Raw genomic sequence first — 24,396 nt, 5'->3', positions numbered from 1 at the left:
AGCGAGATTCAACAAGGGCTCAAGGAGCAACGGATGTCGTCTGATGACTGCAGAGGATGCAAACATGTGGTGGCTGACTCAAGCGTCTTTGGTTCTTACTCAGGCATGGTTCATCGTTCCTTCCCCGGTAACTCCAAGAAGAGGACAGCGCGCGGGGTAGTGTCGCTGTTGCCCCGCCTAACCAAACACACTCCGCGAGTCCGAGGTCTTGCGGTCGCCTATCATCTCCCATTTTTGACCCAATCTGGCATGGTCCGCTCGAGGACGAGTGGAGACTGGGTTCGGTGGACCCAGAATGTGTGAAGCTTACAGAGATGAGCACGTCGAGTACAAATACCTTGATCGAGCCCGCCTCTTTTCTGTCCACCTGTTCCTCTCTTCTCTTGTTTTTCTGTGTTTTGAGATACCCACAAATATATATTCACAATGACTTCAATCCAACTCGAGACCCCGACTACGGGCAAGTACGAGCAGCCCACTGGTCTGTTCATCAACAACGAATTCGTCAAGGGTGTTGACGGCAAGACTTTCGAGGTCATCAACCCCTCCAACGAGAAGGTTATCTGCTCGGTCCACGAGGCCAGCGAGAAGGATGTCGACATTGCCGTTGCAGCTGCCCGTAAGGCCTTTGAGGGTGACTGGCGCAAGGTCACCCCTTGTGATCGTGGCAAGCTTCTTGTCAAGCTCGCCGACCTTTTCGACAGAGAATCAGACACACTCGCCGCCATTGAGTCTCTCGACAACGGCAAGGCCTTCACAATGGCAAAGGGTGATGTCGCTGCTGCTTCCGGCTGCTTGAGATACTACGGTGGATGGGCAGACAAGATCGAGGGTAAGGTTGTCGACACCAGCCCCGACACCTTCAACTACATCAGAAAGGAGCCCGTAAGTTTAACTGTGAATATGTTTAATAATCAGACACTGACAATCTTTCCAGATCGGTGTTTGTGGTCAGATTATCCCCTGGAACTTCCCTCTCCTCATGTGGGCATGGAAGATTGGTCCCGCTATTGCCTGTGGTAACACCGTCGTCATCAAGACCGCCGAGCAGACTCCTCTGTCTGCTCTTTTCGCTGCCACTCTCTGCAAGGAAGCTGGCTTCCCTCCCGGTATCGTCAACGTCATTTCTGGTTTCGGAAAGATTGCTGGTGCCGCCCTTTCCGCACACATGGATGTTGACAAGGTCGCCTTCACCGGCTCGACTCTCGTCGGAAGACAAATCATGAAGGCCGCTGCTGGCAGCAACCTGAAGAAGGTCACCCTCGAGCTCGGTGGCAAGTCTCCCAACATTGTCTTCGACGATGCCGACATTGACAACGCCATCTCATGGGTCAACTTTGGTATCTTCTTCAACCACGGCCAGTGCTGCTGTGCCGGTTCAAGAGTCTACGTGCAAGAGGGCATCTACGACAAGTTCGTCCAACGCTTCAAGGAGCGTGCTCAGAAGAACGTTGTCGGTGACCCCTTCGCTGCCGACACCTTCCAGGGTCCTCAGGTTTCGCAGCTCCAGTTCGACAGAATCATGGGGTATGTTTCTCAATCTCTACTCATATTTCTCAGGACAAGACACTAACATCCAACAGTTACATCGAGGCCGGCCAAAAAGAAGGTGCCACCGTCGTCACCGGCGGTAAGCGCAAGGGCAACGAGGGATACTTCATCGAGCCCACCATCTTCGCCGACGTCAAGGACGACATGTCCATCATGCAAGAAGAGATCTTCGGACCTGTCTGCTCGATCGCCAAGTTCAAGACCAAGGAGGAGGCCATCCGCGTTGGCAACAACACCACATACGGTCTTGCCGCCGCCGTCCACACATCCAACCTCAACACCGCCATTGAGGTCTCCAACGCCCTCAAGGCTGGTACCGTTTGGGTCAACACATACAACACTCTTCACTGGCAGCTTCCCTTCGGTGGCTTCAAGGCTTCGGTATGTGTATCTGTTCTGTTGATGTATAAACATTTGCTAACTGTTTCTCTCAGGGTATCGGTCGTGAGCTTGGTGAGGCTGCTCTGGACAACTACCTCCAGACCAAGACCGTCAGCATCAGACTCGGTGATGCCATGTTCGGTTAAACGGACTGCCGTGTTGGTGATATGAATTCTTATAATGACCTTTTTAGCTTTTAGTGGCTTATATTACGATTCAAACTGTATCTATCTATTTCTGAAAATCTTTCTTCCATGCTTGTCATGACTGTGCCTCTGGGTGTCATGATGCTGCCGGTCTTGTTGTGTAAGCTGAGATGATTAGTCGTTGTCTAGACGTTATGTGCTATACACCGCTGTTACAGTCTCTTTGTCCTATGATCGCACCGTTGGGAACACAGTTGGTACATGTCGAGTTCGTAACTCAGTGTGAGTGCCTGTGAATCAACCAACCAGGTTTCCACATTGCCGCTATATCTAGACATCTCAGACCACACCATCTCCAAAGACACCAGTGACTGGCTCAATCCCACGCCAGAGCACCAGAGAGAATTCAGGTAGCCCCAATACACTGCATGATTACCCAAGACAAAAGCACCCCGGCTAACGCACAAGGTCACCATACCTTGCTTGTACACATGCGTGATCTCGAGGCTCAGGTGGACTTTTCTGAACATTGTCGATATGCAGTGAAGGAGTTCAGTTGGAAAAGTGTTTGTGCGGAGAGAGTCTGATGAGTCAGGGGGTTTGGGTAGGTTTCTCTGTGGATCGTCGTGTCTTGGTGATCATACATCTGCTAGTCTTTTCGAGTTGAAGTGGTCGTGAGCACGTTGACGCTGTGGATCAGAAGACTTGCACAGTGAGCAGAACCCCACGAGGGCGATTGACAGAAACCCAAAATCTGATATCCTGATTAACCAAAAGCAGACAACAAAAACTCGCTAGAAACGCTCCCAAAAACAATGCCAAAACGATGCAAAAAAGACATGCCGTCCTTGCCTACTCCAAGCACGTCGTACCAAACTGCGCAAAACACCTCGCGCTCCTCGCCGTATTATCCGTATGTCCCATTGCCTTTCCCACCTCATGATCAAAGTCCACTCCTGCATCTCCAGCTCTGACTTCACTCGCACCACCCTCAGCCGGGAAATACGGATCAAAGACCTCTGGGTTGACGGAAACGCACTTGAGCACTTTGTCCTGACAAGCATGCATGAGCATCAAGTCAAAAGCACCGCCTTTGCCTAGGGAAGCGTGGGCGAGCAAGTTGCGCGCGCCGGCATGAGAGACGGCGTAGGCGAAGGTGCAGACGGGGTTGATGGAGTAGTGGACGATGCGTTGGTTATCCTTGACCACATCCTTGAGCCGGGGATTGAGACCGCGGTATTTGTCCACTGGCGCTGTGGTGTTGTCTGCGAATGTAATGATCTTGCCTTCTTTCGGGAAGGGGGGAGGATCACTACAGTGGCCCAACCACAGCACATCCCAATTACTTCCATACGGCCCTTGATCCCCCTTTTTCGCCTTTGTCAACTCTTTGACCGCCTTTGCAATCGGTGGCATTTGTTTGCGAATCTCAACATCCCAATCCATGTCATCCTCCAAGATGAGAGCAGAGCCCCAGTTGTGTTGAATCACGAATTTCAAGAGGTCCAGGTGGCCTAGCCATGCCATTGCTGCGCCGTGGGCTTCGATGGGACCGAATTCTTGAAAGGCTTTGATGAAGGGATCGCTCCACTTTGGTTGTTGGGGTACGGTGACGGTGATGCCCGAGACTTTTGCTGCGGCGTGGAGGCCGTTGACGCGCCAGGGTGTTCCTTGAGAGAGGGCGAGGATGGCTTGGAACTGTGTGGTGTTTCAAGTCAGCGAGATGTGCTTGGTGTGTAGCGGAGAGGGAGGGCAGAGGTGACTTACGCCTAATGTCGAGTTTGCGGCTGTAAAGTCTGGAGGCGAGGGTACAGTGGTGGTATCATCCTTGAATTCTTCCAGTTTGTTGTCCTGGTTGGCGATATCTGGTGTCGACATGGAACCACGCCAGGCATCGATCTCATCGCGCTTCCATTGCGCGACAAACAGCAAGACCAGTACTAGTGCGATGACAGATGTGAGCACTACACCGCGCGCATTAATTCGTAACATCGTTATCCGGCGGACCAGGCACACAAGCCCTGCGTATCAAGAAATGCGATCGTTGCAAGAAGAACGGAGAATGCGCGCGTGGAACAAATAACAAGGCAGACCTACATCTTGACTATGCGCTCATCGACCGTGCCTTAGCCTGTGCTCTCCTATTCCTTGGGAGGCGGATCCACATCCCAACCAGAACGCTTTGCTTCCCAAGCGAAAAAGGATTGCTGAAGGAATTGGCATGCGGACGCGGAAATAAGACGCCTCTTATTGATTTTGTGATTAGGGCCGACAGAGCCGGGTGTTAGTTTGCATCCCTCCGTGGAGGCCAATGCAAAAAGATTCGCGCTTGCACAGAGCATCGAGGATACTGCAACCTCTGACTTATATAGAGAGGGGTCTTCTTTCATGATGTGATTCTGACCGGGTATCATGGAAGACGAACAAAACATCCTTGTCGTCTGCAAGGGGAAATGACGTTGAGTAGACAGAGTTTCAGCCGCACCAGAAAACGAGAGTTTTTGCTTGCGGCTCGCTACTGTAACTCAATGGAAGCAACTCCGATGAGGCAGACATCGAGTGTCTTTTCCAAGTCGCGATTATATACGAAACACGGCCACAGGAGATACGAGTCGCCGCTGTAGTCCTTGTAAGTATAGCGATATGACTTGAAGGCTGATTGATCTCATTATTGTGCATCTCGGCCATTCGACCGAGATAGCATATATCGGGGAAGCCCCCCCGAGAAGGATGCAGCCAGGCAGTAGGATCACAACAACTCACAACATCTATAACCATCGCTCTCTGCTCGATCAGAACTCTCATATTCCACGTTCGCTCTCTTCTTGAGCAACCTGACGTTCAAAACATCCAAGAAAATTGAGAGACATCAAAATCTCGTCCTTATCTCTACACATCTCAGGAGCTGGCATCGCAGGTAGCGTCACAGCCTACTTTCTCGGTCGTGCGGGCTTCGACGTCACAGTCCTCGAACGCAGTCCCTCTTTACGAACATTGGGTCAAGGCATAGACATGGAAGGACCTGCTGTCGAGATAGTGCGAAAGATGGGCGTGGAAGCACTGATCCGAGGAAAAACTACAGGAGAAAAGGGTGTTGCGTTTGTGGATGAGAAAAATTCAACATTTGCGACCTTTGATGTAGGCGACAAGCAGAATGATATAGGTACTGTTGTTCGATACGTGATTGGAGTGTGAGGAAACAGGCTGATAAAGTGATAGGCTTCACATCTGAAATCGAAATCATGAGAGGGGATCTCTGCGATATCCTATACACCGCCGCCTCGGCATATCCTAACGTAAACTTCCTCTTCAATACCAGTATAACCTCTCTGCTTCAAACCTCTGACTCAGTTTCCATCACCACATCCTCCGGCACACAAGAATCCTACGACATGCTCATTGCAGCCGACGGCTTCCGCTCAAAAACCCGATCCTTGATACTCGAAAACACAAACACTGAAGCCTTTATCCAAAGCCAGAATTGCTGGGTTGCGTACTTTTCCATCCCAAGGCAGGATCAAGATCATCCAAGGTCGAGAGGGTATAATGCAGTAGGAGGTAGATTTATCATGATACGACCCAAAGACGACAAAGTCAGTTCTGGATACTTGGTCTTGAGTAAGGATAGCCCTGTACTCCGAAAAGTCCAACGAGAAGGTATGGATGCGCAAAAAGCGGCTTTGGCGGAGATCTTTGCGGATGCTGGGTGGGAGGCTACAAGAGTGATTGAAGGTATGCGAGACACCGAGGATTTCTACCTTCAGGATGTTGCAAAGATTGAACTTGGGGGGAGAGGATGGTCCAAGGGAAGGTGTGCGATGGTTGGTGATGCTGCGTATTGTTCTTTCACAGGGACTGGAACCACACTTGCGATTTTGGGCGGATATATGCTCGCGGGAGAGATTCTAAGTTCTCCAAATCAGCCAGAGACTGCGTTCAAGGCTTATGAGGATAAGCTGGCGGGGTATGTCAAAAAGGCGCAGAGTGCACCTAAGGGAGGTCCGCAGGTATTTGTTCCACAGACAAAGCTAGGTGTTTGGTCAATTCGGACGGTGATTTGGCTTGTTTACTGGAGTGGTATCACGCGGTGGATTGGCGGGTACAAGATGCCCAAGTTTGACTTGCCGGACTATGATTTTGATCGTAAGACCGAATAGAAGTGCTCAGTATTTGTTGTAGACCAGCCTTTAAATTTCAGAATGTTGCATGCGTTGGACAGAGGTCGGTTTGTTTAACTCATGTTCCTCGTATATTTGATGGCATTCCTGGTTGCATCGGAAACTCCTGATCTGACTTGACTTTTTTCGAGATCAAGTAGAGCATTGATCGTGATACCCTTTGGAACAGACATCGACTCCTTGAGTGATTCGGGAGTCATACCGCTATCCAGCAGACCAGCTGCACTCTTCAGACTCTGTGCCGCCAGCGCCAATGCCTGTGCACGAGGTATACCCTCGGCCACCGCAGCATCCGTGACGGCATCAACAGCAATCATAGTGAGAGCATTACAAGTCGCATGCGTAGCAGTGGCTTCGTCCATAAGGTTCTCAGGCAGATAGTGCACACTTCCAATCTGCTTGAAGATCCAGTCACACAAGGCCTTCTGGTCATCCCCAGCATGTGGTGTGTCCGCAATCATAGTGACTGAGTCCAGATTCTGCGCTCCAATACTCGGTATAACGCGTATGACGTTGAATTGTGTTGCTCGGTTCGCCTTGTCGTTGTGAACAAATGCATCTGTGATCTGCTCACAAGAAGCGCCTGCCAATAAACTGATAACAAGTTTCCCTCTCAGAGACCTGCACAGGGGTACATTTTCCGAAATAGACTTGAGCTCAGCAGGTGGAATACCTAACATGATCACATCTGCCTTGTCGACAGCCTGAGCCCATGCATGAAGATGTGTAGCGCTTTGGACGCGATGAGCCTCATCACCGAGAGCCTTTTGCACGCGCTCGAAGGATTCCTGGAACCGGACACAGGCGTATATCTCCATTTTGAAGTCATCAGGATCTGATTGCCCAGAGCGGATGCTGGTGAGTAGGCCTTTGATGATGGCGGTTCCCATGAAGCCTAGTTCGAGCATCAGCCTTGATGGTTCAGAGTATCAAACATTGTTGCATGACCGACCGCAACCGAGCACGGCAATGCTGAGCCTCTTCTGAGGATACTCCATCTTGTGATCCAGATCCATTGTGACAGTTTTGTATACAAGAATTGATGGAAGAGTCAAAGTCACAGGACGAGGTTCAAGGTGAAAGAACAAATTGCCCCACGTTCGGAGTGAGTTCCTGTTTCGTCATGCTTAACACCAGCTTAAAGCTCATAGCATCATAATCCTACAGACGGACCCATCGACCTTTCCGGCTCAGTGATCACTCTTCGTCGTGTCAATATGTTTCCTCTTCTCGGTGTAGATTTGTTCCTGCCTCTTCTTGTCACGTTTTAGGGAGCTCGACTTGATGAGCCAGTACCCCGCACCACTGGCCGCGAGGACCGAGAGCAGGACTGCGTTCTGGCGCCTGTGATTCCCGTAAGTGATATGTGCTACGAAAATACAGATGCGGACGTACAATGGACCGTTGGAGCCGTGTGGTGAGAATGGGTTTGGCATAGTGGATGAAACGAGAATGGGAGATGGTCTCAGGAGCGTAGCGATGATAGATGTAGCAGAAGAGGGGCTTCTGAGAAGTCGTTAGACTACATATATGGTTCGAGCATCAAGAGTGTGATGTATGATCGCACATGATCACGTACAGACGTCACGACTTCAACACTCCTCAAGCCTATTTCTGCCCTCAACCTATTGAACAGCTACAAAACTTGACTGCATTACCATGAAGTATCTGTGATAACAGATACTGCTTTCAAGATAAGGATATAACGAAACAACAGCAAAAAGATATTGCAGCGAGTGAGATTCGAACTCACGATCTCTGAACCATCACCACTGTGTGATTGCGGTACGCAAACCACGACAATTTTGGTAACGAGCTTGTGTTTGCAAGACCCATTGATGCAGTGTCTTGACCACTAGACCACCGCCGCTTTTGTTGATGAACAGCGTATCTACCTTTGTTATGGGGAGTCACCCACGTATGAGTGTTTGGCAAGTGCAAAGCTCTGGTAAGAAGCAGGAGCGAGTACCCCTCAGCAGCCTCGGCAAGCGCATCTTGGAAGGCTGGCATGATATACGCGAATGACTGGAAGATCTAAATGCTCGTGAAGAGAATGTTCATTAATGATCGTAAAGTCATGATGTGATTAGAAACCATAATGGCTACCAGCCTCAGCCTTATTCCTACGGCCTTGAGCCCAGGCATCTTCCAAAGCCTCCTTCTGCGTGGAAGCAGAGTTGACAAGCTGCTGCAAGCTGTGCTTTCCGGGAGCAACAGCCTTGACAGCCCTGTGCTCGACAGCCTGGCCTTGGATACGAAGCTGCTCATTGTTGTTGTATTCTTCTTCCATGTTGAGATACGTGACATTGGCGAGTGCAGCAGCATCTTTGTTACGACCGAACAATCTTCTTCGCTCTGCTGCTGATAGACCTAGGTCGTCGGCAATGGCAGTGAGAGAGTTGGGATCTGAGGGTATGGAAGCTGGGGCGGCCACAGTCGAGTCAAGAGCTTCGGCGGGCGCTACTTCTGGCTCGGCGAAAAGAGGCTGATATTCTGATACGGAGGATGATGCTGGTGCTGAATTGTCGTGCTGAGTGACCGAAAACAAGGAGATCTTTGGCTTGGGTGCAGGAGGCTTTGGCGTCTCTGTGAGCGGTTGCGCGACAGGTGACGGAGCAGCAGGAGCAGCGCTGGGCATGATTTTCTTCTTGGGAGCCTTTTTCCGACTGACAGACAGAGGCTTGAACTTCATGGCGTTGCCCATTGGTTTGACCTCTTGCGGCGGTTCGTCCTGGAACGGTGCTGGTATTGACGTTTCTGGATTGTCCTTGATCTCTTCGCTCGTCGCGGCTGGAGCTAACGCGGAAGGGTCTGGCTCTACTCTTTCTCTGCTGAAGGCAGGCTCAGCGCCAGTCTTGAGGTTCACACCAGACCCAAGGCCCTTTTTGGCGTCGGCTGTGCGTTTCGGAGCAGGCAAGAAGGAGTTGAAGCCGCCAAACTTTCCAGCAGTACGAGACTTCTTCGCTGGAGGGGCATCTGCTTCGGCCTCTGGCTGCACGGCAGGTAGATCGACTTTGATTTTCCGTGGCGCAGAAGGGGTGACTAGTTTTTGGAAAGTTCCTTGTTTGACTGAGGGTTTCGTGGTGGCGGGGATGGGGCCAACGTTCGGGGATTCCGAGTCAGAACCCTCGCTATCTGAGTAACCGACAAGAGCCATGCTGAGTATGCGACGGGAATGTGTAAATCAATATGATCATGAATGGAAGGCGCGAATCGTCAAAGATGATGGAAGTGGGGGGTCCAAGCTGTTGCCAAGCCGGAGCCTCGATCTGTAAACTCCGGCTACTCTGCTGGAACAATATCGATCTGCTCTGTCACGGCTATGCGAGCTGAGATCATATCGAATGTTAATCTCACATGAATATGTCTTTGAGTCCGTTATGTGTTGTCGAATTCTGCTGCTGTTGGCTTGGACAGATTCCAAAATAGCAATCGATCACAATGCCAAGATCTGGGTTCTTTGGCGGGCCGAGGCTGGGGTAAGTTCAGAGTGACAGCAACAAGCAGCAGTCCAGAAGGGCAGCAGACGCCTTTCCAACTGTCGGCCGGACACGTTCAGTCACCAGGACCGACACAATGCACTAGGAGCCAGCAGGACTGGCCCTCTCTCCTTCGTCATGTCGCTCCTTAACAACCAAGACTTTACCATCTACCAGCTACGCGCCGGCTACCTGCACCACGTCAAGGACGGCGTTGGCGAGCGTCTCATCACCCTCAATACCAATGTCCTGAACAACCCTGCCTTTCGTGCTGCTGGCTGGCAACCCAATCCCCAGGACATCAATCGCACATACTCTCCTCCCATCCCCACCGCCGTCGCTTCCGAATACTTTCAAGCTCCACAACGCTCCCTCGCGCCCGCCTACGCTTTGCAAGATGATGACGAAGAAGGAGGAATGGTCACTGGCCAAGGCAGTCAAGATACTATCGCTGTAAACACACACAACAAGAGGCGGCGACGGAAAGAGCAGCTGGAAGAGGAAGACAGCAGTGATTTGAGCGACGACAGCGACGATGAAGACGACAAGAGTGCCATCTCTCAGATCAAGTTCAGCAAGATGCCTGTCCGTCAGAGAGCTGGTTCTTCTCCTACACACACTACAAGAGAAGGAGAAGATGTCCCTCCACATAACGCCTCGCCTTCGAAACTCGCTGCCCAGGAGACGGCAAGACGCGGCTCACTACCCTCTGTTTCCTTCTTCAAACAACGTCCAAGGAGAGATACCGCTACAAGCAGCGAGTTCTCGTCCGAGAACGAGACGGATCCCGTCACTTTCCGTAAACAGAGGGTTCAGCATCGCGCTGCCAAGCATGGCCAGATGATTCAGGACCGAATCCAGGAAGAAGGAGAAGACCTCGAGTCTGACATTGATCTCGGCGAGGCCTCTGACATATCCGATGACTTTGCTGGAACTGCCGGTTCAGAGTCTTTGCTGGGCATGGGCGCTCCCTTGATTACTGTCGACACACTGGAGTCGACCCCTGGAGACGTTCCTAGCATGCCGCCTGCTATCACCCCTCATACTTCAGCATCGCCCAAACGCATGAAGCAAATGGCTCCTCCTCCGGAATTACCGAGGCTTCCTGCAGGTCGTCCAATCAGTTATGTTCAGCCTGTCAGTCTGTTGTCCAAGGCCTTGAAGCATACATCACAAAAGGCTGGTAACCCTCTACAACAATTTGCCCAGCTCTCCGGCAAAGGTGAATCGACTCCTCTCTGGATCAAAATTTATGCTCCTTTCTCAAAGAAAGCTTCATCTCCCATACAGGTTCCTATACGAAAGAATGCAAAGGAAGGTGTACCAACCATTGTTGCTGAGCTCATCGGGCTCAGTCTGTGGCGATATGCTGAGGAGAAAATTGAGCCGCCATTAGAAGGCAACGATCTGGACGTGAACCGTTGGACTTTGCGCATGGTTGAAGACGAAGAGGTCGACTACGACTTCCCAGCCCTGACTCGGACGAAACCTCTTGGAGACTTTACCTCGAACAATAATCGGCCACCTCGAGCGAGAGCAAGAGATAAGCCTTGGGATGAGTTTGGTCTCGTGAGAGCGACTGAAGAGCAATATAAAGAGAACGAGGAATCCACGCCACAGTTCAGCGAGCCTAGTGGTCTGGCTCCTTCGAGTACACCCATCCCAGATACTTCACGCACAGCAACACCGCAGCCTCCCAACATGCAGAGGACCTTGTCCGATGTTCCAACTCTGGCACCACCCGCAGCACCTACGTATATCCCCAACGTCAACCCTATCACGCCATCCTTTGCCCCGATGGCCAGGAAGAACTCGAGTATACCTCTGATGGATGCACCAGCTGCTCCTGCTCCTCGGTCCACCCCCAGGACGGGCTCATCAAAGACAGTCACCATACACTACACAGATCCGCACTCGTTCCAGACGACTCTTTTACCTATCCCAACCACCTCTGACACCTATCTGGCTGAGCTATTCACCACGGCATGCCAAAGGCTGAACATTGACAAAGCTCTCTATGTCCTCAAGGTGCGCGGTACGCAGACTGTTGCACCAGAGGATCGAACAGTAGAAGCGCTTGGCCAAAGATTGGCACTCGACCTTGTCCGGCGTCGCTTCGTCGGTGTAGGCGATGGCCGTGGTATGGTGAGCGCAGTAGGCAGCCCAGGCAGTGAGAGTCCCAACGCACCACTGCTTCTCGAGACCGCCACAAACACAAAAGCCAAAACGCGGAAGCCTTTCATGGGCTTGCAAAGTGCAAAATCTACCAACGACATCAATGCGACCGCACTCTGGGGTCTTGCTGGTGGAGCAGGGAAACGCTATCTCGTCATCCGCCGCCAGCCTCTATCTTTTGCTCCCTCGCACCCAAGGATCCTCGCACTCGATGCAGAGTTCATGCACGTCATGCCTGCTTCATCTACAGATCCACTCAACGCCAATGCTGACCCAGCGATGGCACCTCCAGGCGGCAAAACAACAAGCGTCCATCTCAGCAGTGTGGTTGGCTGCAAAGTCAGCAGGAAGCATCCCAAGGTTGTGCGCGTGCTTGTCTACCGCGAGAAGGAAACCAAGCGGTATGATTTTGAGGCTTCGACGAGGGAAGAAGCGCAGGAGATTGCTACGGAGATCAATAAAGGGATGTTGAGATTCCGAGACGAGGAAGAGTGATTTTCTCTGCAGTTGGTATAGGCATCTAGAGATCGCATTGATGAAAGGCAGGCGTCTGTGTTGGGGTGTATTGAGAATTAGTTATTCCGACGAGTATGATACCCAGCTTCGATCTTCCCATTGATTCGCGCGCCTTGTCGTTTCGATCCATGCTTGTGTCGGAGCTTAGGACATGTCGAGGTTGACTCGCTATTTTCTTGAAGCTCGAAGGAGCTTTGACCACGCTGTTTTCGTGTCGACTCTGGGAAAGACCTTCCATTCTTCTTCACATAATTCGAGGTCACCCCACCTGAATGTTGTCCTTGTTCAGACCTCGATCTCCGATACCCCTTTTGCCTGCTGCCGCAAGTTCGCCAACCGATACCTCGGATGATGCTCTCAAGGCTTTCCAGAATTGCCTGAATCCAGACCAGAAGCGCAAGCCGGGGGCTACCAAGGCAGTACCTGATGCTCATGCAGTCGCCGAATTTACTCATCAGCTTGACCAAGACAATGCCAAAAGGAAAAGTCGTTGTGTCGCTGCTCGCACCTCACCCGTTGTTAGATCCAATTCGGCAGTTCTCTGGTATCATCGAGACCTTTGTTTCCTCGCACCCTCAGATCGCTGCACTCATCTGGGGCAGCATCAAGCTTGTTTTGCAGGTCAGTCGATCATAGAGTCCTCTGGGAAGTATGATCCGCATGACTTACTACCTCTGATCAGATTGCATCCAACTTCACAACTTATTATGACAAGCTCTCGGCTATGCTCACGACTATCGGCAAGTGCTGCCCGAGATTCCAAGAATACCCAAAGCTCTATGGGAATTCGACAGATCTACAAAAGGCGCCTTGCGACTCCTATTCAATGGTTGTACGTTGCTGTGAACAAGCACTCAATGCGTTTCGTGCAACTTTCCAACTTCCACAACGGAATCGCCTCCTGGGAGATTCGAACGTAACGACACGGCTTTACAAGTCAGTGGCTCACCCAAACGGATCACTTCGCGCAACGGGTTACTGGAAGTAGACCAAATGTGTTCTGGTGTACTTTTACACTGGGCTCTGGTAAGACGGTCATGACCGGGTACGTTGTGGGATTGCTGTCTGCAAAATACAGCCAAGATACTGAGAAGCTTGCCTACTTCTTCTGTCAGTATGACAACGAAACCTCTTTGAAGGTCAAGGTCTAAATCCCTGTTGGATGAGTTGGATGGAATGTGATTCTGAGGCCTGTTGTCTACGGCTCGGTCTGTTCCTCTGGCTACTTTTGTCTTGCTTTTGTCTCATCGTCGCTGTTCGGGACCTCCACCTTGTAGATGTATGGGTCATTGTGATTTACCAGTAGTCACTTTCCTCTTGTCCTCGACCTTGTTGGGAAGGGATCCCGAGCCCGAAGATCTTACTACGGCAGATTTTTGCGACAAGGAAACGATACTCCTCGAGTAGTGGAATGATCTTTCTCTGGAGTTCAGTTGACGAAGATCTTGCTTGAATGAGAGTTTGGAGCAAAACACCAACACCAGAGTGAACAAGCTGCATAGCTGCATGTTGCGATACATCATCCGAGATCTATCGCAATTCATGCTGAGACTTGATGAGCTCTCGTTGACTAACGAAGACACTCAGTCCAAATGACTTAGCAATTTTGGCAAGGTGCTTGAAGGACATTGATCAATTATCATCGAAAACTACTTTTGCTGCTTTGCGAATCAGAACTCCAAGCCAGTACATGACCATCCTCCGAACTCAGACTTAGGACACGGTCTTGAGATGGACACACTCATTGATAAGTTAGGACCGTTTGCCTGTCCCATCCTCGATATTATTGCTCATCGCTCTCCGCTCCAACGGCTCAAGATGCTGCCAGATGCGAACCTACTCATCTCTCGAAGACAAAGTCCTTCTGCTTCTTCACATATTCTTCCTCTTCCTCGGTACCGCCCTCCTCTTCACCTCCCATGTGGTAGCGATATTTCAGTCGCCAGCGCCATTCAGTAGGCTTGTACGTTATGGTGCTGCCAGTCAGATTCCATAGCATGCCCTGCATAGACATAGCTAATTGAAAGTCTTCATCCTCCCATGCTTGCATCCTCTCCCACTCGTTGTCGCTGCCCACGTCGTCGCGGAATTTGGTGATGCCGAAATCTATCATCATGACATGTTGTGTGGCTGGATCGATGATAAAGCTACGAAGGTTGACATTACGGTTGAGTATACCACAATCTTGGATCTGTCGCAGAGTCGTGAGGGAAGAGTCGACTACGGTTTGCCAGTGCTCGCGCGGCAAGTGTTCGTGAAGTTCGTTCAGGTGAAAGCCGCGGACGTACTGGAGGAGGAGACCCGGGATTGAGTGGACGCTTGGCTCATCTGCCGTGTTCCCAGATTCTGTACTTCTTGATTCTTGGTCGGGATCTTCGTTGTCATCATCGACCGCAGCTTCTGCAGGGAGATCCAAGTACACTTCGCCCAGCATGTTGGGAATCGATATGCCTTGGAGATCAGCCATGAGCTGGTAAGCTTTCTTCTCATCCTCATAAATGTCGTGAGCCTGCCATTGGATATATGTCTCCCACTTTGCCGGACTCCATTTGCGGTGGTTGGCAACGTAATATGCCGACCATTCGCGGTTGATCTGTTTTGCGGCGTCCCAGTAACCAAACAATTCTTCTGCTTTACCTTCGCGAATAAAGGCTTGGTACTTCTGCTCAAGCGTAGGGGTCCAGGGGGCGAGGTCCAAATCTCCACGCGCCTGGGTTGAGAAGCGGCGGTCCAGGAGTTTCAAAATGCATTCAGATGTGTTGTTGAAGACTGGAGGCTCGATGAAGCGGATGACCATGACACAAGATAAGGTCGCCTCGAAACATTTGATAACCTGGGCTTTGATCGGAAGTCCTTCGTCAGAGGTCTTGAGATCAATCTCGGTTCCGACAACGTATGGACAGCTGGTTGGTTCGTCAGTCAAGCATATTGTACTGTCGGAACAAGATAAAACATACAAAGGAGATGGGCTGACACGGTCAGTGAGCTGCGAGTCAACCCCTTCAACTTCATCCATTGGCAGCAGGATGTTGATCGGGCCGCTCAAATTGACTATTTTGAACTTCTTGTCTTGTGCTGACGAGCCTGACGCACCATTGCAAGCAGAAGTGCACTTGCTGTTGGTCATATTTCCAGAAAGCGACATGGCGATCCAAATGAGAGGAACTTGCTGAGATACCCGCTTTGTCCAGGTCGTTGATGTACAGGGCAAGTGTCTCGTAAAGATATCGTGGAAAGTAAGAGGAAAAGTTGAGTGTTCGTTTTTCGCAGTTGGATTTTTTGCGGTCCTTGTGTCTCAATTTGTTGAAGGCGGTGTCTGGGAATCAAGATCGTGTGAAAGTGACGGCTACGTGCATCAAGTGATCAAAGGCTCTGATAGATTCGCAGCAAACTTGACGTATGTGGAGAATGACTCGGATGATCCTCGTTGAGCGTAAGATGAGGTAGGTCACTCTTTCCACTTGACTCGGATTGTCAATCTGGCAGCGCGTCTTGCTATATCGTGTCGAGTCACTGGTAGCGTAGAGCAGAGTGGAAGATGGCTCACTTTCTTCTCACTTCCTTCTGGCTCCGTTGTGAATCTCCCGCTTCTCGACTTTCACCGCATCGTGTTGTCACTTTCCGTCTGTTTCCATCTCACTCCGCCGAGACTCGACGTGACTTGTCGAGTTGTTGAAATTCCTTTGTCTGTTCTCCTCACCAGTAACAACTATGCACAAGCTTACAAGCACACCACCACGCGAGTTCAACCACCACAACACATCATTCTCTCACACCTTCTCACAAAGCACTACTCCACTCTACCACACCCTTACATCACATTCCAACTCTATCTCACCTTCCACAACTCTATCAGCCAAGATGGTTAGTCCATCTGCCTTCCACTTGCCTTTTTATCTCCAGTCTTGCTCACTCATACCAGGTCAAAGTCTACAAGAACCAGTACCTCAGCGAGAAGCAGTGCCAGAAGGCCTACGCCGCCTATGCCCTCAACATTGACAATCGCTGGTTCGACGTCAAGTTTGGTACAGTTGGCGAGCCCTACGAGATCATTGGCGCCAACAAGTCCTTCCGCTCGGGTATCAATGGTGTCATCTTCCGCACCATGACCATGAAGACCACCGATGTCAAGTTCAGAGTTGTCGTCTACCGTGGTGAGAGTGTCAAGTATGTCCAGGACTCTTTTGAGCTCGACGTTGGCAACAAGATGGAGATTCTCAAGGTCATGCGCGAGAGGGCCACTGGAGGGAAGCAGGAAAAGGTGTTCTACGTTGAGGATCAGGCTTGAACGACAAACGATTGTTCTTCGCAAAGCGGGTTGACTCGTATCTGACATGGCAACCACTACTAACCCCCTACTGCAACAGAACCCAACCAACAACAGATACGGTTGTGCTGCTATCCATGAAGTGCGCCGTCACTATGGAAGCTGTTCACGACCTCCTTTCTTTGGTCTGCGCAACATCAAACAGCGCCTTCTTTTACATCCTTTTTCTTCTTGCCACACGAGCATAAAGTGGCACCACCATTGAGATGCGCATAAGATACCCCTGGGAGCGGTTTTTGGTCCTTTTTTCATGGTTCAGGAGGAAGAACTTATTGGGCGTTTTTGGTACTCTTCGTCCAGTCGCTCTTTGATATCGCGCATTGCGCTGGAATGACAACACTGCTTTACTTCCCCATCATACTTCAATCGTTTCCAATCACTTCCTCTCGTCGTGTGAGCCTTGAGTGAGGACCGTAATAACTTTCGGTGAGTCCAGTATCACTACTTACTGGAAGAGCCCCTGAGTCCTCTGATTACCGAATCAGAGGCTCTCAATGGTCACTGCTTCTTCTCGGACACTAATTTGCATCGTGATAGCTGTATACAAAGTGCAACATGCTGCAAGAAAGTCACAGCCCATTTGCTACACTGTACCGACTGCCCGCCTGTGTGAGCCTTAAGAGGGCACTTCCGCACATGTGATGCTCATAGAGCCATGTAGGCTCTAGCCTCTCCGATTCTGGGACATCCGCAGCTGAACCTGGACAGCTCACCCAACCGTGTAATCAGAGCCGCTCCACCTAACCAAACTTGTCGGGTGACATTTCTTCAGTCTCCGGCGCCATTCAGCAGGCTTTTCGGACATGGTATTGCCAGTCAGCCCCAGCAATCTACTTTACGCAGTGATAGCCAGTAAAAACTAGTCTTCGTTTTGCTATGCTTCTAGATACCCTCTCTCCCCGTCGAAACCACAAAATTCCAGTCAAGAATGCATCGCAATCGGGGTCAAGCCGACATCAGTTTCCTTTTCTCTTACTCGTAAAGGATGCCTTGCCTCACGTACTCATCTTCTTCTGCGGTAACGCCCTCGTGCTCTCCCTCTTCCCTATTGAACCGCCAATCCATTCGCCTCGCTCGCTCGCTACGATTGTAGTACACGGTTATGCCGGTGTCTCGCTCCAAGTACCTCGGCATGACCACTCCAACGGCACCTTCTTCATCTCGAGTTGCCTGGAACCTTTCCCAGGCTCGTTGGCTTTTGAAATTTTCGCGGAAGCGAACCATGCCAAAGTCGATCATCCTGACTTGATGGGTCAGAGGATCGACCATGAAGCTACGAGTATTGACATCACTGTTGTATATTCCGCAATCCTGAATCTTGTTGATTGTCTGGACGGCCGAGTCGAGGATGGATTGCCGGTGTTCACTGGGCAGATGTTTGTGGAGATCTGTGAGATGAAAGCCATCAAGGTGTTGCATGAGGATCCCCGGGATAGTAGTCAGGCATGTATGTGTTTCGTCTTCTTCTTCATCGTCTTCAAGCTCTTTGAAGGCATACGGCTGGTCCAAAATCACCTGTCCGAAGACCTTAGGCACGTATTGTCCCTGGATGTCAGACATGAGCTCGTAGGCCTTTTTCTCGTCGTCATACATCTCGGTGCAATTGAAGTGGAGATATGCTTCAAACTTGGCGGCAGACCACCTCTTACGATTGAGACGGGGGTAGACTCGTGACTTATCGTCTTGGTTCTTTATTTTCCCTAAGCTCGGCATTTCCACCGAACACACCCTTCGCCACCGCATTCCAGCTGGGGTTTTGGGCCAGCTGCTCAAGAAGCATCGTTTCGAGGAAGAATGTGGCCGTCAGGGAGAGTGCCTCGAGATCAAGCAGGTACGTTGGACATATATGAGGTCGATGAGCCATCTCCCTGACACCTCTTCCTCCTCATACGCGACACCAATCACATCGTGTCTTGTTGCAGGGATGCGACTCGATAGCCACTTCGGTCCTACAAATGAGATGAGAGGGTCAGTGGTTCTCTCTGGCACTTCTCGTGCCCTTCGACCACGCCTGCTGATCTGTAACTCGCGTCAGCACGTGCATCTATTCTCGACAACCTCTACCCGCACTGCTCCTTGACTGACCCTGCCGTTGAATCCGTGCTCATCCGCCTTATCGAAGGTATCCTTGTACTGACATGAAGTCGCTGCCGTTGGTCTGCTCGGTGATTCCCATGGGCAAGGCGGGATGAATGCGGTCAATCTGCTCTGGCTCGACGCCCTTCCACTGAGGCTTTATTCCATCCTACGGCACTTTAAATGATACTCAAGACACCAAAATGCTTTTGAAGCGAAAGCGACTTGTTCTAATAGTTCGAACATACAGCAGTCAGTGTCTTTGGTTTGCAGCATATGGAATCCTTAATCCATGAACGGGGACAGAAGATTGGTTCATTGGAAAAGTACTTGATGCAGTCGGATTATGTCCGAGGCTAGCGACAGAATCGCGTTGATCAAGGGCATGCCTTGGGCACAACACTCCTGTCCTTTGGCAAACACAAAGCACAAAGCACATGTACAAGGATCGGGAGAGCAGGAGCCCTGATTTCTTTGTCTCCGATCGACATTTCATTTTCTATCTTACACTCCCCTTTCTATCTCTCACTCACCCCCATCTCGCAGCCTCCCTCTCGCGTTCAACTCTCTCGGCTCTAGCTTCCTCGCCCTCCTCATCTTCATACCTATAACTGACCTTCCTACCTTTGCCTCTTCCCTTGCCCTCACCTCCGGCGTTCGATCCCCGTCTTCCTTGCTCACCACCTCTATCTCTCTTTCCTATGGTAGCGCTCTCACGGCGTTGCTGTTCTTTGGCCATACGCTCTTTGATGCGAGCTTCGCGTTCTTGAGCATATGGGTCTGCAGAAGTGCTAGCAGCATTGTCTTGGGGTACGGCGACAGAGGCAAGAGAAGGTCGTCTGTTGTTTCTGTCTTCGTTGCGAGAGTTGCGGGGACCGGTGGGTGGAGCGAAGGGTTTGGTGCTTGTGCGAGAACCCTTGATCTTGAAACCTTGGTCGTCGGCGGTAGATGCTGGGTCCTCACGGCGGGAGCGGCGCGAAGAGTAATGATCAGCGGAGCCATTGGCGGAGGCAGAGCGATCTCTGCGTGAACGCTTGCGGTCACGATCGCTTCTATCGCGGTCTGAACGTTCCTTTTCTCTCTCGCGGTCGCGGTCGCGACGACTCTTGGCGCGAGAGGACTGATCGTCGTTGGTAGTGCGGTGGTCCTTGGATCTGCTGCGGCGGCGACGATGATCGCGGTCTCTGCTGTTTTCGCGGGTTGAACGATGCTTCTCTCTGTCTCCTCTGCGACGGCGTGATCTTCTAGATGCGTCTTCGTCGCCAGAGTCGGATCTTGTCGTGTCCTTCTTTCTGTCGGAGTCGGCAGGCTCGTCGTCGTATTTCCTTTCGTGACGTCGGCGTCTTTCACGTCTGCGAGCTCGTGCTTCACTGTCTTGCGACTCGACACTGTGTTTACGCTTGCGGCTGTGCGAACCTGATCTAGAGTGTGAAGGCGATCGACCACGCTCGCGGTTGTCGTGAGCAGGTGACTGACTGCGTTCTCTTTGCGGTTGAGGTGATTGTGCAGGCAGGGATTGGGGTTGAGGTGTAGGCGTAGGATGAGCGTTCCTTCCTCCTTGGTATCCGCCCCTACTGTAGATGCCGCTGTTGGGCAAGCCCTCACGCATAGCCTTGGGACCCTTGGGAGCATCGATTGGCGGTCCTTCTGTCGAGCCTGCGACAACAGTAAAATCTTCAGGTGGCTGAGACATGTGTCCATTGAAGCCGCCATGCATGTTGTTGAAGCCACCCCGGCCACGGAAACCACCTCTGCCTCTGTATCCGCCCCTTCCTCTTCCACCAAATCCACCGTTGAAATTGTTCTGCGGGAAGAAACCGTTTTGATTTCCAAAAGGCATCATTGGATTCATGGCAGGGTTGAAACCACCCATACCCATCATAGCTGGATTGAAGGCATTGGAGTCCATCATGTTCGGGCCTGCACGCGTGAGCAATTGACACGACAGATACTTGCTTGATGCACTCACCTTCATTGTTCAAATTCATCGTTTGGTTCCCTTCTTCGTTTTGCATTCCTTGCATCTCATCGCCATTCTCAAGACCTTGGTCTTCTGTTTGCTCCTCACCTTGTTGGATCTGTTCGTTAGTATCCTCAACAATTGCATCTGGCTGTTGCTCAGGAGCAGTGGCATCATCTCCGGGCATCTGAGACACAGAAGCTACAGACTGAGAGTTGCGTCTATCAGCACCAGCATCAGCAGATTCAGTACCGGCTCGTGAGGGGCGATGTTCGCCATGTTCGGCATCTTGAGGGTAAGCAGCGTCGTTTTGCTGAACCTGAGGGTTAGATGGGCCAGCATTCCCACCAGCAAACGCAGCACCGCCTCTCCCACGGCCAGCATAGCCACCACGCTGTTGGAAGCGGTTCTGGTTCTGGTAGTTATTATGATTTGGGAACTGTTGATTGGCATAGCCTCCTTGGTGCATTTGCGCTTGATTATATCCAGCGTTGGGATAATAGCCAGCGCCAAAGTTTCCGCCCATCCCTTGCTGTCCATTCCAATTGCCACCGAAACCGCCTCCAAAGCCCATTCCCATGTTCATACCACTCATGTCTTGCATGCCCATACTGCCGGGACCGAAGCTGCCGAACATGGACATGGGATTCATTCCAGGCATGCCTGTAAAGATATAAGTACATGTCCAGAAGATTTTGTAGATGTTGAAACTCACCCATCATGCCCATCATCGGGTTGAATCCATTGGCCATGTTCATCATGGGGTTGAATCCGTTAGCGGCGTTCCAGTCCATGTTTTGAAGGTTTTGCTGAGAAGCGTCCTGTCCGTTCTGGTCTTGTTGTTGACCTTCGGCTTCGTTCTTTTGCTCGAAATCGGGGTCAGTCTCCTCAATTGACTGTGCAACAGTGTCTTCCTCGACTCCAGTCGGTTGTTCGATCTGATCGGTTCCTGCAGATTCTTCTCCAGCTGGACGCTCAGATACCTGTATATACACGTCAGAATGTCATTTGGGCCGTCAACTTCACATGATCTCACCTCTTCAACCTGAGCAAGCGGATCGGTAGCTTCCGGCGCAACAGCACCTTCTGTCGCATCCTCGGAGGCTACATTGTCTTCTTGCGGACGTTCAACGTCTGGTTCGGCGTGAATCTCAGGGTCTGCTTGCGGTTGTTCCGCGATCTGTGCCGATTGTTGGGCGGCTGCCTTGTCTTGTTCTGCGGCCGCAGCTGCTGCGGCTTCAGCAGCCTCGGCGGCGGCAATCTTCTTCTTCTCCTCGGCCTTGATGAAAGCTCTAACAGTCATGCGCAAAGATTTGTTGGGCTTGCACATGTCCGGATCCAAAGGTGAGTGGCTGCATACTGGGCAGGCGTCGGGGAGCGTGGCCTGGCAATGTTGGCAGATTGACGAGTCGCAGCATTGGAGCTTGAAGGCATTGACGACGAGCTTGCTACAGGTGGCGCATCGAAGTTTTGTAGGAATCTCGGACTGGGTGAGGGAGCTGAGCAGCATGTGAGTGATTGCGCATGCTGCGAGAATTCGATCGGAGCTGACCTGGCGAAATCAATGGCCACTTGGTCCTGAACGGCCGCCATGATGCCGACTCAGTGCGCGCACCGGTGTGAATATAGTAGCTCGATGGAAAGAGTCGGTAAGATGGCTAGGGAGGTTGTCGTAATGCTGCAAACAGAATTATGAAGTTGCTCGGAAACAAGTCTGGATGGACCAACGCTGCGACTGCGGCTACGGCTACACCCGCCGTTGAACGCGAGGGAAGCTTTGCCGAGTCTGACACGTGAAGGTCGTCCACATATTCGTTCCTTCCAGATTGATCTCCAATTCGGGGACAGGCCATCGCTTATGAGTTGGACTGGTGAGCTGTCCTCTGTCTGTCCATGTGTTATAGGAAGCCCAGTGTCGTTGTTGCAATATAAGTTTGAGCATTTCTCGGCATGCGCTGACGATCATCTCCGTAAATGGAAGACCCTGAGAAGCATCAACTACATCATTGCTTTCACGAAATCACCCAACGAGACTCTCTCAATCGCTCAATTTACTCTACTTACTTCTATATACAACCAAAAATGATACTCAATCAGATTTCCTATCTGGATTGCATCGCTTTCCTCGTCTTCCTTGCTCCTCAATTGCTCATCAGAGTCGGTCCTATAGAAACAATCACTTGTGTCGTCAAGGCATTGCCATTCTTCTGTATGTCTCCAGGCTCAGGCTACCAGACTATCGCTTATGCTAATATATATCCCAGTGGTCCAACTCCCGTATTCATTCATCAAAGAACGCTTCTTCACCGCAAAAGCACAAAAGTCTGCTTTCAACCAACACGCCACTCCCTTCCAGGACTTTGTCATTCGCTGCGTTCGCTATGCTTTTGCAAAGATTCCTGCTACCATCGGGAAAGTCTTCTTCTCGAAAGGTGTTGCATTGCCATTCTTCTGGTTCCGCATGTTGAGGCATGGATATCGTAGATCTGCTATTCCATGGAAAGAGGTCAAGAAGCCTGGTCTTCATGGTATTTGGATGATCTGTGATGAGGCCAGGAAACCTGATATTGTGATTTACTACTGCCACGGTACGATACAAAAACACCTCTGATTGCTGGAGTTGCGCTGAACAGTATCTAGGTGGCGGCTTCTCAATGGGCAGCAGCTTCTTCTACCTCGAGTTCCTCCTCGCATGGGTCAGCATCCTCAAAGAATCCGGCTACGAGAACCCAGCTCTCTTCGCCCTCGAATACACTTTGGTCCCTGAGTCCACGTATCCCACTCAAGTCCATGAAACACTCCTCGGCTACGAATACGTGCTTTCCAAGATCTCGGACTCGTCAAGAATAGTGGTTAGCGGTGACTCTGCAGGCGCAACACTGATGCTCAGTTTACTGCTTTACATGTCCAAGGAGCCCAAGCTACGCACTCAATTGCCCGGCTTGGGTGTGATGATATCACCTTGGGCCGTCATTGTATCTCCAAAGAACAAAGATACACCTAGCGATTACCTCAATGCTGAGTCCCTGCATCTCTACGGCAGTCAATACGTTGGTTCGAAAGCCTCTGCTTCTGATCCCATGGTATCCCCTGGCAAATGCAGAGACGCGGAATGGTGGAGACGGGCTTCGCCCAGCAAAGGCTGGTTGTTCATCTACGGTGCTGAAGAGGTCTTTGCACCAGAGACTGTCGAGCTAGTCAACTTCTTGGGAAATGATGTCAAGACGGAAGTGAGTGTGCATGAAGAGAAAGGATGGATTCATGCGTGGCCGGTGGTGAAGCTTTTCCTTTGTGATGGCCAGAAGGAGAGGCAGAGTGGACTTAGAAGTATGACAAAGGTTGTGCGGGACAGAATAAGATAAAAATACAGCTATTCATAGACGATACAGCTATGGAAGCAATGCAAGGTAACGCAATACGGGAGAATGCTAGGAAAAGTAGATGTCGGAAAGATCTAAGGCCAATAATGATATAGTGACTGAGAGAACAATGATAATAGACAAAACTATGCTAGATGCTTGTACAAGAACGCAACAGAACACTTCCGCGAGGCTGTCGCGTGGAGCGTCTATAACGACAGATTAGGGTATAGAATTACCGTGATGAG

The 24,396-nt window shown here is 51.0% G+C and overlaps 12 protein-coding genes across 12 annotated transcripts; 5 read left to right on the top strand and 7 right to left on the bottom strand.

Moving 5' to 3' along the window:
- Positions 1-426: 426 nt before the first annotated feature.
- On the top strand, positions 427-2,078 carry M436DRAFT_82708 (aldehyde dehydrogenase, allergen Cla h 10; the record flags this gene model as incomplete). The annotated part of the gene is made up of 4 exons (XM_013571415.1): positions 427-885; positions 938-1,527; positions 1,584-1,932; positions 1,986-2,078. The coding sequence occupies 4 exons, from the start codon at positions 427-429 to the stop codon at positions 2,076-2,078; spliced, it is 1,491 nt and encodes a 496-aa protein (XP_013426869.1).
- An 852-nt stretch (positions 2,079-2,930) lies between these two features.
- On the bottom strand, positions 2,931-3,956 carry M436DRAFT_48848 (uncharacterized protein; the record flags this gene model as incomplete). The annotated part of the gene is made up of 2 exons (XM_013571198.1): positions 2,931-3,776; positions 3,846-3,956. The coding sequence occupies 2 exons, from the start codon at positions 3,954-3,956 to the stop codon at positions 2,931-2,933; spliced, it is 957 nt and encodes a 318-aa protein (XP_013426652.1).
- Positions 3,957-4,531: 575 nt separating this feature from the next.
- M436DRAFT_73547 (FAD/NAD(P)-binding domain-containing protein) lies at positions 4,532-6,235 on the top strand (the record flags this gene model as incomplete). Its single annotated transcript, XM_013571414.1, has 3 exons — positions 4,532-4,698; positions 4,934-5,241; positions 5,298-6,235. 3 exons carry the CDS (start codon positions 4,532-4,534, stop codon positions 6,233-6,235), a joined length of 1,413 nt encoding a protein of 470 aa, XP_013426868.1.
- Positions 6,236-6,309: 74 nt separating this feature from the next.
- Positions 6,310-7,254, bottom strand: M436DRAFT_48839 (pyrroline-5-carboxylate reductase; the record flags this gene model as incomplete). Its single annotated transcript, XM_013571197.1, has 2 exons — positions 6,310-7,151; positions 7,209-7,254. The coding sequence occupies 2 exons, from the start codon at positions 7,252-7,254 to the stop codon at positions 6,310-6,312; spliced, it is 888 nt and encodes a 295-aa protein (XP_013426651.1).
- A 192-nt stretch (positions 7,255-7,446) lies between these two features.
- M436DRAFT_82706 (uncharacterized protein) lies at positions 7,447-7,692 on the bottom strand (the record flags this gene model as incomplete). The annotated part of the gene is made up of 2 exons (XM_013571413.1): positions 7,447-7,600; positions 7,652-7,692. 2 exons carry the CDS (start codon positions 7,690-7,692, stop codon positions 7,447-7,449), a joined length of 195 nt encoding a protein of 64 aa, XP_013426867.1.
- Positions 7,693-8,342: 650 nt separating this feature from the next.
- M436DRAFT_64598 (uncharacterized protein) lies at positions 8,343-9,413 on the bottom strand (the record flags this gene model as incomplete). The annotated part of the gene is made up of 1 exon (XM_013571282.1): positions 8,343-9,413. One exon carries the CDS (start codon positions 9,411-9,413, stop codon positions 8,343-8,345), a length of 1,071 nt encoding a protein of 356 aa, XP_013426736.1.
- Positions 9,414-9,873: 460 nt separating this feature from the next.
- Positions 9,874-12,405, top strand: M436DRAFT_82704 (SIN1-domain-containing protein; the record flags this gene model as incomplete). The annotated part of the gene is made up of 1 exon (XM_013571412.1): positions 9,874-12,405. The coding sequence occupies one exon, from the start codon at positions 9,874-9,876 to the stop codon at positions 12,403-12,405; it is 2,532 nt and encodes an 843-aa protein (XP_013426866.1).
- A 1,861-nt stretch (positions 12,406-14,266) lies between these two features.
- M436DRAFT_82703 (uncharacterized protein) lies at positions 14,267-15,571 on the bottom strand (the record flags this gene model as incomplete). Its single annotated transcript, XM_013571411.1, has 2 exons — positions 14,267-15,329; positions 15,384-15,571. 2 exons carry the CDS (start codon positions 15,569-15,571, stop codon positions 14,267-14,269), a joined length of 1,251 nt encoding a protein of 416 aa, XP_013426865.1.
- A 566-nt stretch (positions 15,572-16,137) lies between these two features.
- On the top strand, positions 16,138-16,714 carry M436DRAFT_64595 (uncharacterized protein; the record flags this gene model as incomplete). Its single annotated transcript, XM_013571281.1, has 2 exons — positions 16,138-16,290; positions 16,349-16,714. 2 exons carry the CDS (start codon positions 16,138-16,140, stop codon positions 16,712-16,714), a joined length of 519 nt encoding a protein of 172 aa, XP_013426735.1.
- A 1,185-nt stretch (positions 16,715-17,899) lies between these two features.
- On the bottom strand, positions 17,900-18,394 carry M436DRAFT_26114 (uncharacterized protein; the record flags this gene model as incomplete). Its single annotated transcript, XM_013571043.1, has 1 exon — positions 17,900-18,394. A coding segment is annotated over one exon (495 nt), but the record flags the coding sequence as incomplete, so codon positions are not given.
- A 964-nt stretch (positions 18,395-19,358) lies between these two features.
- On the bottom strand, positions 19,359-22,382 carry M436DRAFT_48311 (uncharacterized protein; the record flags this gene model as incomplete). Its single annotated transcript, XM_013571110.1, has 5 exons — positions 19,359-20,749; positions 20,799-21,452; positions 21,505-21,772; positions 21,826-22,288; positions 22,342-22,382. 5 exons carry the CDS (start codon positions 22,380-22,382, stop codon positions 19,359-19,361), a joined length of 2,817 nt encoding a protein of 938 aa, XP_013426564.1.
- Positions 22,383-22,871: 489 nt separating this feature from the next.
- On the top strand, positions 22,872-24,151 carry M436DRAFT_73542 (alpha/beta-hydrolase; the record flags this gene model as incomplete). The annotated part of the gene is made up of 3 exons (XM_013571410.1): positions 22,872-22,998; positions 23,054-23,377; positions 23,430-24,151. 3 exons carry the CDS (start codon positions 22,872-22,874, stop codon positions 24,149-24,151), a joined length of 1,173 nt encoding a protein of 390 aa, XP_013426864.1.
- Positions 24,152-24,396: the final 245 nt, after the last annotated feature.

The sequence above is a fragment of the Aureobasidium namibiae genome (assembly GCF_000721765.1).
Source record: "Aureobasidium namibiae CBS 147.97 unplaced genomic scaffold scaffold_10, whole genome shotgun sequence".
NCBI lineage: Eukaryota > Fungi > Ascomycota > Dothideomycetes > Dothideales > Saccotheciaceae > Aureobasidium > Aureobasidium namibiae.
Note: the sequence above shows the minus strand (reverse complement) of the source record. Positions and strands in the feature narration are given on the sequence as shown.